This window comes from Cinclus cinclus, chromosome 14 (genome assembly GCF_963662255.1).
Source record: "Cinclus cinclus chromosome 14, bCinCin1.1, whole genome shotgun sequence".
In the NCBI taxonomy this organism is placed as follows: Eukaryota; Metazoa; Chordata; class Aves; order Passeriformes; family Cinclidae; genus Cinclus; species Cinclus cinclus.
Genome location: NC_085059.1, coordinates 17,820,217 through 17,832,574, shown reverse-complemented (window position 1 = coordinate 17,832,574; position 12,358 = coordinate 17,820,217). Strand labels below are relative to the sequence as shown.

The following is a 12,358-nucleotide window of genomic DNA, read 5'->3' as shown; positions in this document are numbered from 1 at the left end:
ATGGACTGCGGGGTTGACATTCCTGCTGATGGAGGAGGGAGGGGGAGTTTGAGAGCTGGAAAGGGAGAATTTCCTTGGCTTGGTGTGTTTTGCTGCAGAAAGGCAGTTTCAGCTCCAAGGGTAAGGGAAATGAAACAGAAAAATACTTCCTATTAAGCAAAAGGGATGGAGAGCCCTGCGTAATAGTGCTGCTGTCTGCAGGGGCTGCTCGCTCCGCATTCCCAGCGTGGCCCCACACCAGAGCCCGGAGGGAGCCATGCTACGGCAGGGCTGAGGGACACGGGGACCAGCCCCAGCCCCGCAGCTCCGGGCTGGGGACAGCCACATCCAGAGCCATGGATGCCAGGCAGTGCTGGGGAGAGGGCAGGTGCGTGCTGTCCATGCAGATCCCTATGGTTCTCCATAGGGAGATGGGGATCTCTCAGCACAAGGTGTGGGCTGAGCTGGGTCTAAGGAGCTGCTGCAGGGTGTTTGGCCAATAGCCTGTTCTGAGGCTCTCCTGACTGCTGGGCCTGGGCAGTGCTAGCGCATCCTTTTGTCCTACCCTGCATCCTTATGGACCCAGAAAACAGCCTCAGCAGAGATCCCAAACCCTGCAGGCATCCCTTGCCCAGGGCTCAGCTGCGGTTCTTCATCAGTGGCTGTTCGTCCCCTTTGCTGTTAAATCTTTGTAAAAGCCCAAACAGACCTAGCAGTTTTGTGGCAGGAAGAACAACATTCATTCTGGAGCTTTCCCACGTAATTCATCCTCTGAGAAATTAATTATCAGCACCGGGGCTGCATTCAATCAGTATCAGTCCCTGTGTGCATGGGGTTGGAGGGTGTTGCTGCCTCTGCCTCCAGCAGCTCTGGGTTCCTGCCGGCAGAGAGGAGATTAGCTGCTGCCGGTGGGATGGGAACTGGGAGCAAGGAGAGCCAGATCCATCCGGGAGGCCCTGACAGCTGTGCAAACACCCCCGGGTAACAGCACCTGCCAGCAACACCCAGGGTGGATGGATTGACAGGGCAGCCCAGGTGCTGAGAGTGGCTCCGGTGCCTATACAGAAGTCCCAGGGTGCTCATGGGGCTGGGAGCAGGAATATAGCTCAGGAAACAGGGGTCTGTGACCCCCATCCTGCACTGAGGACCACAAACCCACACAGGTAGCGAGCACACATGTGGGTACTGGTGTGTGGCACATTGGGAAGGTGGATGTGACACTGTCTGCTAGCTGGGGGACATGGGGGCATCTGTTCCAGCAGAGCTGCCTCTGGCAGCTGTTTCCTTGACAAATGGTATTTGGCTTGGTGAAAGACCCTTAATGAAAGTGGTGGTGGCTGCAGGAATGGGGAGGGGAGTGCCTGCCTGAAGGATACTCTGGGGGAGAAAGGAGAAGAAAAGGACAAAAAGATGTTGGATGTTCCCTTGGCCATGACCAGATGGCTCCTTGCAGGACCCACTTCTCGCTGCCTGGCCAGGGGCACCCGGTTCTCCAGAGCCAGCTCTGCCTCCTGGGGTCTTGGGCCACCAGGAGAAGGTGTGTTAGTGGTGGGGGAGAGCTAAGGGTGCGCTTTTGGGAGGTGGGGGTGAGGAGGGGTTTAGGGGACCTCTGGAACCGTTGAACTGCAGAAGGTGGAGGTCCCTTGATGCGGGGACGTGTTTCTGTCATACTTGTGCCCTCTAGTGGCTTCGTCCTCTCTCTCTGGTCCCTTTTGCCACCATCCTAGTGGCACGACCATGCTGCTGGTCTCATGGCCACCATCCTGTGGTGACCAGGGTCAGCCTGTGCCACTGGCACTGCCAGCTTTGGCATTCTTGGTGCTGGGGAAATGCTGGGCAAGAAGGCTTTAGCTGAGGCTAGGAAGGCACCTGATGATGCCTTCCCCATGGTCATCTCCTTCAAGATGGAAGGGAGGGCTTGTCCTTGGTTTCAAGATGCTTTGGCATTGAAATATAATTTTTAGATTTGTGGGGAGGAAATGGGTTCCACAACCCTTCCACAGGCTTGATTCCCCAGCCAAAAATGTTGGATTAGTGACCCCAAAATGTATTTTATTCCAGCAAATCAAATCTTGAGATTTTTAACACAAAGTTTCTCATTTTCCACTGCTCGGGGCTGTTCTCTACCTTTCTGTTTCCTCTGTGTTTAATCACATGACAGCATGAAAAAAAAAAAAAACAACACAATTTTTTCTTATTCTACTGATGTTTCTCTTTTATCTAAAAGAAATAAAACGCTCCTTTGCCGACGGCCTGTGGCAGCCACCATGTCTCAGCTGCGCTCCTGGGGGACAGGACGCCTGGATGCCCTGTGGCTGCTCCTGCCTCCCGTGTGCTTCTCTCCTTCCCTGTGTCTCCTCTCTGCGGGTTTTTGGACCCTTCCCAGAGCTGTGGCAAGGATGGGAAAGATGGTTTGGTGGAAGAAGCCCAGCCAGGCACGGTGGGTCCCTGGGGTGGCTGGTGGAACAAGGTGAGGACTGTGTGCCTTACACAGGGGCAGTGGGAGCTCCTGTGTCCCCTGCAGGGACAGGGGGATGGGGATGTCCCTATGCACTTGGCAGCCAGCCCTGCCTGTGTTCCCTCCACTAGCAGGGGATATTTCCTATCTGAGAGAGCAGATGTTGGTTAGGATCTTCCTAAGCAGTTTCTCTTCCCTCACAGAATTGCTGCTTGGCGAGAGAATTAAATTCTCTTTTGTTGTCAGTTTAGAGGAGAACAAAACCAAATGTCACCTGGAGAAATTCTTGCTGCTGCACCCCCAGGGAACGGAACGGCTGCCTCAGGACCGGGATTAGCCCATCACTGAGAAAACCAATGGTCCCTGAGGGGATTAGACAGATGATCGATGATGGGATTAGTTTGTGTGGTGGCTGCGGTGACAGCAGCGACCCAGAGCAGCAGCTCCACCCTGCCTGTGCTTGCACAGAGCCAACCCCTCCCCAGTCCATCCCCGTGGTCTCTGGGATGGGCTGAGCCGTGTTAGCCCAGTGAGGAGGGGCTGGGGGCAGCGCTGCTGTAGCCAGCACTGCCACAGATGTTCTGCATTTTGGATTTCTCCCCCTTCCAGCTTCGTTAGTATTGAAATTAAAAACAAGTGTTTGTGAATTGGTAGCTGTTCTCCAAGACCCTAATTAGCAAATCTCTTCATCCCCCGGGGCTGCAATCTAATAATAAAAAGAAAACAAAAAACCAAAAAACCCAAAAAACCCCAACACCCAAACAAGCCCCAAACCTTATTTGATGGATCAGGAGTGCTACTGGAACAGTAGGAAATAGCTCTTCCTGCTTAGTATGGAAATTAAACACTTCAATTGCAATTATTTTTGCAATTAGATAAGTCTCTAATTGTTATCATAGGTGGCAGGGGTTTGGGTGCGTGTTTGCCAGTTCTCCGAGCTGGAGCAGAGCGTGGATGCTGCAGGCGATTCAGGCCTGCTCCTGCCGGGTTTGTTTGGGGAAGACGAGCTCTCCGTGTGCTCCTCTGCAGGGATTCGACTCCTGCTGCTCAGCAAAGCTGCTGAGGAGGCAATTTCTCAGTCTGCTCCGGGGAGCTCAGCCCAGGAGTCCCATAGCTCCTTATCCCAAGGCCACACGAGGCAGGACCATGAGGGGACCTTGCCTGCCAGGGTGTCACTTTGCTTGGGATGTTTCCTCTCCCACTGATGCTTTGATGAGGTTTGGCTGAGTGCTGGGAGGCACTGGGGCTGCAGAACTCCCCTCTCTCAGCTTCCCTTGCTCTTTGGGTGCTCTTAATTAGTGGTGGAAGGGTGAGACCCACAGAGGTACCGGTAGCAGATGCTGACACCCGGTGCAGGGGGTGTCGAGGAGCGAGTGGGGTGCACTGTGCCGGGTCAGGGGAGCCCGGCCCCCCGTGGGTGATGACAGTGGGTGACACCCACGGTGTGGCCGGAGCTCGGGGCCGGTCCAAGCCCGCAGCAAGCAGGGGGAGCTCCGAGCCAGCGGTGCTGCCGCTCCGGGTCTGCGCCTGGGGGATGGCAAGGTGTCCCCTGTTCCATCAGCTCAGGGACCAGGGAGGGATCGTCTGGTTGGTCCTACAGGGCAAGATGTGCTCTGGGAGGTGCCAGCCTTGCCCAGGGCAGCTGTGCCTGTGTCTTGGGTGTTTGTGCTGTGTGTCTTAGCAGAGGGATGGGGATGGGACAGCAGAGTGGAGCAGGGCAGGGAGGCTCTTCCCAGGACAAAGGACACCCACAGAAATCAAGTATCTCCATTTCCTTCTGTCTTAAATAGATTTTTATACCACTGATGCTTTCTGCACGGGCTCAGGGCAGAAACATCCTCTTTTGGGAGCCTTAGCATTGAGCTGCTGAGGAGGCCAGAGCCTGGGGCAAACCCTGGCTGCTCAGCGTCTCCCCATGGCCCAGCAGGCTCCAGGGGTTCTCTTTGCCTTGCAGTAGGGCTGGGACAGGTAGTGTGCTGTGAGGACGGTCCCAGGGATGGGAGATGGCCTTGCCCCAGCACGGATGCTGAGGGACTGGTATGTCCTGTGCACAGACATCCAGCACTTGTGGCTGCCAACATCCACCATACTGAGTCCCCCTGCCACATCACCCCATGTACCAGGCCCTTGCCCCCTCTGAGGGGTGGATACATCCCTAGAACACCAGGGAAGGTACTGCCTGTGTTGCCTTTCTCCATCCTAGGCTGGTCTGCCTGGCACCAAGACCTGCACAGCAGCCCCTCTCCATCCCCCCACTGCATGCCCTTGCAGCCTGACCCACTGCCATGGGTCTGGAGAAGGCATTCCCAGCCCTGCCAAAGGCATGCACTGCTTCCTGACCCAGCTCCTCAGGCATCTCTTCCTGCTGGTATGGGGCTTGATGCTGAAAATGTCACTGCCCAGACAGGACAGGGGAGATGTTCTTCTGCAGCTCCTCCGAGGGCTCTTCTAACACACCATCCCCCTGGGAAGACACCTGGGTGGGCAGAGGCCTCTCCAGCAGTTTGGGGATGGAGTGAATGCCATGTGCCAGAGCAGGGATCCTGCAGGGGAACACAGAGGGTGATCAATTGCTTTACAGGATGCAGATGGGTCCATTTCCCCCCCGTCTCCTGCTCCCCAGTGTCAGGGTGCTGCATTCAGCACCTGCTGTGCCCCGGAGGGACCATGGTGTGATCCTGGGAGGGATCGTGATGTGAAGCTGTGAGGGTGCTCTTGGATCCTCAGCTAAATTCTGAATGCTGACATTTGGGCAGAGCGGAGGAGGCTCGCATCACCCCAACACCGATCACCCAACTCCCCTCTGAGCAATATCACTTTGTTTTGTGGCTTTCTCTGCCTGTTCTTCCTGTCCCTCAGGCCAGCTAGCAGCAGCAGGGCTGAGTTGTCAAAGTTGTAGCCTGACAAAAGTTGATGTCCTGGAGCTGGCAGTGCTCTGCTCCCAGGTGCTGCTTCTTCCATGGCCCCTCTCCCTGCTGTGAGTCAGGGAATTTTTTGGTCAGGAACTCTTCGGTTGGGTGTCCTGTACACAGTGGCATTTCCTGTCCCCACCCCCCATGGTGCAGAGAGGAAATCTGTGGTCATGACAGGACCTCACATCTCCTGCAAACCTCTCTCCCAGATCTCTGCTTCATTCTATTGATTAGATCAGCCGCCTCTCAGGGGATGGCTGGCATTTGGACTTTACCTCACAGAAACTACACGAGTCTTAGAACATATACCCAGAGATGGAAAGCATGAAGCAGAACTGGAGTTTGTTGTCCCCTCTGTTCGTGCTGCTGGGCAGTGACAGCAGCAGAGATGACTCTGCCCTGGGGACTTTCAGTTTGTGCTTTGTGGTTTCCAGACTGGAGGGTTCACTCTGCTCCTCCTGCAGGGCAGCAGTGATGCCTCCCCAGAGAACAATAACTGCAGCCTCCAATCCTCTGGCTCTCCTTCTGCTGATGGGCAATGGCATTTCCAGGGTGATTCAAAGGGAGCACCTCTGAGAAGTGCAGGTTTATGTTGCATCCCAGGGCAGGGGGTCCCTGTACTCCAGCTGTTTCCCAGCTGTGAGTGTGGACAGACAGCACCAGCTCCCATTATTGCTGTGACCTTGGCTAAGGTTAAAAATGCTCAGGGTCCAGCAGGGACAAAGTGTACCCAGCTTCCAGCACGTGAGTGACTGTATTTCCCCCTACCCAAGGCATAGTCAATATGGAGGGCTCAGGTTATCAGCATGCAGCATTGGAGGGGAGAGCAAGTGGAGGTCAGGGTGACCTTGCCTGACTTTTCCTGATAAGGGCTGCACAAAGTGGCTTTCTGGAGCTGAGAGGCATCCCCATGCATGGCAGTCGTGGCCTCCAGCCCAGCACCACTTGGAGAGAGCAGCAATGCCTGGTGCAGCATCAGCTCTTCACCTCGGGAGCCCTGCCAGCATCTCCGCCAAAGCTCCTGGCAATTTATGTGGATGTAGGCTTGCATGAAAATGAAGTGTGCTGGGAATTCATGGTCTGAATGCAGCTGCCTCTGCAGTGCATGAGGGACAGGCAGGATGCCTGGGCATCTCAGGCTGCTTCTATAATCCCAAAACTCCAGGGCAGTCACAGAGGGGCCCCAGCTCTGTGCACCTCCCCTGGGTGCAAGACTTGGTTGGAGAGCAACCAGTGATGGATAAAGGAGTGAGGATGCATCTCTGATGGTATCACCCTTTGTACCAGGTACCATCAGGAAGGGATGCCTGCACCAGAAAAAATGCAGTGGGATGCCACAGCAGGGAGAGCTGCCCCTTCCCTCGTTTTCACTCAGCAGCCCTGGCCTTGTACTCACTCTGCAGCTCTTGCCTCTGCTGTCGAGTTTTGCGCTGAGGAAAGCTGAGTGTTGTCCTTTCAACCTCACACATAGGATTTTGGAAGAGGGCAGCCAGGAGTTGAAGGCTGAGAGATGTGGGTCCTAGGGCAGCGCGCTGGCTGAGACTCACAGAAAAGCTCCAGTGCTGGAAAAGTTAAATTGCACATGAAGACAAAAGAAAGAGAAAAAAGTACAGACCAGTTAGTCAGTGCCAGTCTGGTTGAGCTTGGCTTTGCTCTGTGAAGCACCAGAGTGTTTGCCTGAGGCTGGCAGCTGGGGCAGGGGTGTTGCGACTAGGACAGTGACCCTTTCCAATGGGAACTGGCTTCTCCTCTGCCCATATATTGTGGTCATGGTCCTGTCCCAGGTTGCTCTACACACAGATGACATGCAAGAATGTGATCCACAGACACTCAGCTCCAGCATTTTCTTCCCTGTTGTTAGTGCTGAACATGGGACTTTAATCCTCTCATGGGATTTTAATCTCTCGAACATCAGGATCTGGTCTCAGAGTCATGCCAAGCACCAGGTCTCTTCAGAATCCTATCCCACTACACTGAGGCAGATTGCTGATGTCCTTTGGTTTTCTTTACTGCTTTTGTGTGAGTCATTTTCCTCTCTGATGCCTGGTGGGGGGAAATGGGAGCAGCTGTCTTCCTCTTGCATCTCTGCTTGGCCCTGTACTCTCTGCCCTACCTGGTCCTCACTTGTGGAAATGCCCTCCAGCCCCCAGCTGCTGTGGAGGTCCTGTGGATTTTGATTCCCTGCCCTGCTCCTGACTAGGACTCTGAGTGACCCCTGAGACTGGCTGAAGTATTCCAGTATTTCCACTCCTGTTTGTTAGTCTTTTCCCTATGCCTCCTAACTGAAAAGAGCATTGTTATTACAGGCAACAGTTCAAAATTCTGCTTTCCCTTGAATAATCCCACAGAGCTTCTCTGAGCGGAGCTCTTCTGAGCTCTGGGTGTTCTTATCTGGGGGGGGGGGGGGGGGTATGAATTTTTTGAATGATTTGTGTTGGTCTTTTCCTGTTGGCATGTTCAGGGCAGATGACTTGGAAGACTGCAGAGAGGAAGAGGGGAGAGGAACCAGCTCTGTTTGGCCCAGGGGTGAAATTGGTTGCCAGGTTTTTGGTGAAGAGAAAGATCCTGTGTTCGGCTGTCTTGTGTGGTATTAGTTGATCCTGATCATCTGCAGATCTTTATGTATCTGACTATAGAAAAAAGGGAAGGGGCCACATATGGTCACTGGTGCATCATTGCTTTGAGGTGAGAGGGCTACAAAGAGAAGAGATAGTAACAGCAGGTGCTCAAGCAACTCTTATTTGTTTGTGAATGGCAACCACAGTGGTGATGCTGTGTAGGACAGTGGGGAGCTCTCTGGATTTAGAAAGGTCAAGAAACATCCCCTTGCTTGAGTGTTCCCTGTGGGGAACTGGGGGAAGAATCTTTTCTACCTGGAAACCTGGGAGGGTGAAAACCAGGAAATCAGTGATGCTGCCCTCTGCCTGAGGAACAGAAACCCATTTTTCTTCCCCTTTTATCTCCCTCCAAGTCATTATTGTCCCTTTATGGTAAGGCAGCATTTTGAGAAGACACTGACATTTATATTCTCTTCTGTTTTGGCTGTGCAGGGAAATCCTGACAGCCTGTTCTCCATTGCCAGCTCTCCTGGTTCAGTTGCAGAGCCTCAATGCATGAGCTCCTGGTCTGCCCAGGGGCTGCACTTCTGTGTGAGTAAACAGGATAGCTCTCTTTGTCTCTGTATGTTTGCAGAAACACGCCCACCACCTTAGACACATGTTTTCCATACGGTTTAATATACAACCTACAGTTTACCAAATGCTATAACTTTGGGCTCTTCATTAATTCTTTGAAAACAGAAAAGGGTAGCCCCAGGACCTGCATTCTTGCATTTGTTCACGTTAATCCATCCCTTTGCATTTCTTTTTCTGGCTGCCTCCCTTGGGTAAGTCACATTGGTGTCCTGGGTGAGGCACGATGCTGGCTCAGCCTTTTGAATGGCTCTGAACTTTGGTTCACCTCTCTGAGTTCTCCTTTTGGTGGCTTAAGACTGTTTCTGGGGCAGGATCAAGGGCATGTGCTGCAAGAACACATGAATGTGGCTTCTTTGCTGGCAGGTGGGAAACAGGGAATCAAAAGACTCCTTATCTATGGATGGAAAGTTTCTGGGCTGCTTATCAGGCACTGCTCAGAGGTTAGATTAGTCTCAGGAGCAGCAGATTGACAGCCTGCCTCTCTGTTCTCCTTGTGCTTGGCTGAGTGAACACGTTGGAGTGAGGCAGTGAGAGGGTGGCACAGCCTTATAGGGATGTGGGTGCCCAGGGAGGGGACTGGCGAGACAGCCTGGAACAGGACTTGTCCACTTTGCTCCCATCCTGCTCCCTCACCCTACCCCTTGGTGGGGCTGACCCTTGTGACATGCTCGGGATGACCCTGAGGGAATTTTTTGCTCTAACTTTACATGGGTATTTATATTTCTAAAAATATCTGCCAACCTAATTTGGGTGACTCCTGCCCCTTTCCAGAGATGGGAATGAAACTTGCTGTTGGCTGAATTCACTGCTGATGCAAAGTGATGGCTGAAATGCTGAGGGTGTGTGGCTCGGACGGGAAGAGAAGTGGCTGAGCTGCTCTGCAGGGAGCTGGAACCCAGATCTTGGCTCCTGCAGGGACTCAGCCTGGCTGCAGGTGTTCTGACTGTACCTCAGGACTAATTCCCATTTTCCCCTCTGTGATGGACAGTCACCTTTCCTGGCCCCTGAAGCTCTGCTCTGTGCCCAGAATTTGCTGTCTGCTCCTCACTGGGACATGGCTGATTTTGGGAGCAGCCCCAGCTAACAGCTTCACCCCATTCTGTACAGCAAATTCTGATGGCAACTGTCCCCATTACCCAGCAAAGCCAGGGGATATTTTGTGCTCCCTGTGAAGAGTGGCAATTACAGGGGAGGGCCAGCCCTGTGGGAAGCCAGAGTACCTGGAGCTGTGCTGCCAGCATGGAGAAAATGCAAGCTGGGTTCCTGTGAGTCGTGATGAATTTCTGAGTGGCTGAATTTAGGAGTTGCCTGGGCAAGGATCTCCTACTTTGATGCAACAAATGGAATCATTTGTTGCTTAGAAGTCCATGGACAGTGTGGGGCCCCCACCTCTGCCTTCCTCTCTGGGGACAGACCTACCATCAAAGTCCCAAGTGTAGGAAGGCTCTTACCTCTTGAGAGCTCCATCAGCAAGCAGGGTCCCCTTCTCGTTCCTCACCTCCAGTTTCAAGGGTTTACCCTCCTGCCTGCCCCTGGGTTGGGCCTTCTGGAGGGGAGGCAGGTGGGAGTTCCTGGAATGTCCCGTCCTCCAGCAGTGCAGCAAGTGCTGGTATGCCAGTCGGAAATCCCTGTTGAATGTCCCATAGAGGATGGGGTTCAGGGCTGAGTTGGCATAGCCCAGCCAGAGAACAATGGACATGGGTGTGCCTTTGACCCTGCTGTCCCCCCACACCCCCCGGTAGGTGAACACAGTGAAATAGGGGAACCAGCACACGATGAACGCTCCCAGCACCACTGCCAGGGTCACGGTGGCTTTGTGCTCTTTCACCATGGGTGGCATGGGTGTGTTGCCCCACGTGTGGTTTATCCTCTTGGCTTGCTCCCTTGCTATCTTGAGTATCCGGTAGTAGGTGATGCACATGATGACCAAAGGGATGTAGAAGGTGAGCAAGGCATCCACTAACCCGTACACAGGATTCACCGCCAGCGTGCACTCCGTGTTGCAGGTGGGCTCTGTGTTTTGCACTGCTGTCCCGTTGGTGTTCCAGCCCAGGTGGATGGGTAGGAAGGAGACCATCAGTGAAACGGTCCAAATAACAACCAAACCCACGGCCACCCGAGAGGGAGTGACCACCTGGCAGTAGCGGAGCGGGGTGGTGACAGCAAAGTAGCGATCCAGGCTGATCATGAAGAGGTTGAGGATGGAGGCTGTGCACAGCATGACGTCCAGGCTGGTGTAGATGTTGCACAAAATGCTGCCAAAGGGCCACTCCCTGGCGAGTTCATAGAAAGCGGAGAATGGCAGCACCAGAAGGCCCAGCAGTAGATCTGTGATGGCCAAGGAGACAATGAAGCAGTTTGTCAAGCTCCGGAGCCGGCGGTCAAGGGTGATGGCCAGGCAGACAATGATGTTACCACAGAGAGTGATCACGATGAGGATGACGAGGAAGAACCCGACCAGCAGCTGCAGGTGAAAGTCCATCCTTTTTTGAGAGCTTGTGTGGTTGTAACACAGATCCATGGTGTCACTGCAAGGATGGAGCAGTCCTGCTCTTATCAGCTCCAAAGCTGCTTGGAGTGAGCCTGTACCAGTCAGGCCTAGAGCCTTTCCCAAAGTGACCCTTGTTCTACAGTGACCTTGGAGAACATTGCAGGGTCACTTTACATGTTCAGCCTTGTGTGCTGGGAAGGACATGGTCTAGGAAAGATGTGGCACTGCAACTCATTCGTGCCTGTTGGCCCCCTCTGGGAGCTCAGTACTGGAGCTGATGCCCTGTGGTAGCTGCTGGTGGATCTCAACTACTTCTTTTCCTTTCTTGCCTTCTTTCCTCTGAGTGACCATTGGGTCAGGTCCTTTGGACTCTCATGCCCTCTGCATGTTTGGTTGATGACAGTGGTCAGCAATACCCCAGCAGGGACAGAGCTTTGCCACTTCCCGAGGACAACCTGCAGAAGAAAGTGTCCGGTCAGGCTCTGGCACAGGTTGCCCAGAGAAGCTGTGGCTGCCCTATCCCTGGAAGTGTTCAAGACCAGGCTGGATAAAGCTCTGAGAAACCTGATCCAGTAGAGGGTGTTCCTGCCCCTGGCTGAGGGTTGGAATGAAATCTGTAAGATCCCTTCCAACCCAAGCCCTTCTGTAGTTCCACAAGAGCATCAAGTCAGAGCTGCAGTGGGCAAAGACCCTTTGAGCTTCCCCTCAAACCCCTCCAGAAATAGGGTGTGTGTACCTCCCTGGCTGCTCCAGCCCACTTAAAACCAAATTGGAAAGCCCTTTGGTAGCCTTTGGCACCTGTGTACCTGCCAGCTGTGCTCTCCCAGACCCTAGAGGTGCCCATGTAATGTAGGGATGTTGAGAGAAGGGCAGGGATTTTAAAATTGTCATGTTCCTATAGTCTTACAATAAAAGTGAGAATGAAGAGGAAATAGGAGGAAACAATTTTCCTGAGAAAGCAGTTCTTAGGCAATCCAGCAAAATTAGTCACGACTATATAATTTTCTGATCTTGGCTGTGGCTGCCAATCTCAACAAACTTTGCCCTTGTATATGTGCTTTGCAGCAGCCCAATACCTAGGGTTGGTCCCTGCCATCACAAATCACAGCAGCTCCTGTAGCCTGTATGGGAAATCCCCACACTGCTCTGGGTCCTGGAGGGAAGAGGAATATCCTTTACAGATTTACTTTTTTCTGTCTGTTTTGTGTCTGGATACAAATAATAAATAGCCACATTTTGCAAGGGAAGAAACAACAGAGCAAACCACTCTAACTTACAAATGAGCTGCTGATTATGGTGATTTCCAAGACCCTGTGTCTAGATT

At 53.3% G+C, this 12,358-nt stretch overlaps 1 protein-coding gene across 1 annotated transcript; it reads right to left on the bottom strand.

The window, feature by feature from the left end:
* Nucleotides 1-6,892: 6,892 nt before the first annotated feature.
* On the bottom strand, nucleotides 6,893-11,094 carry HRH2 (histamine receptor H2). Its single transcript, XM_062502313.1, has 2 exons — nucleotides 9,995-11,094; nucleotides 6,893-6,911 (listed from the first exon to the last, which is right to left on the bottom strand). The coding sequence occupies exons 1-2, from the start codon at nucleotides 11,062-11,064 to the stop codon at nucleotides 6,893-6,895; spliced, it is 1,089 nt and encodes a 362-aa protein (XP_062358297.1). The 5' UTR covers nucleotides 11,065-11,094.
* Nucleotides 11,095-12,358: the final 1,264 nt, after the last annotated feature.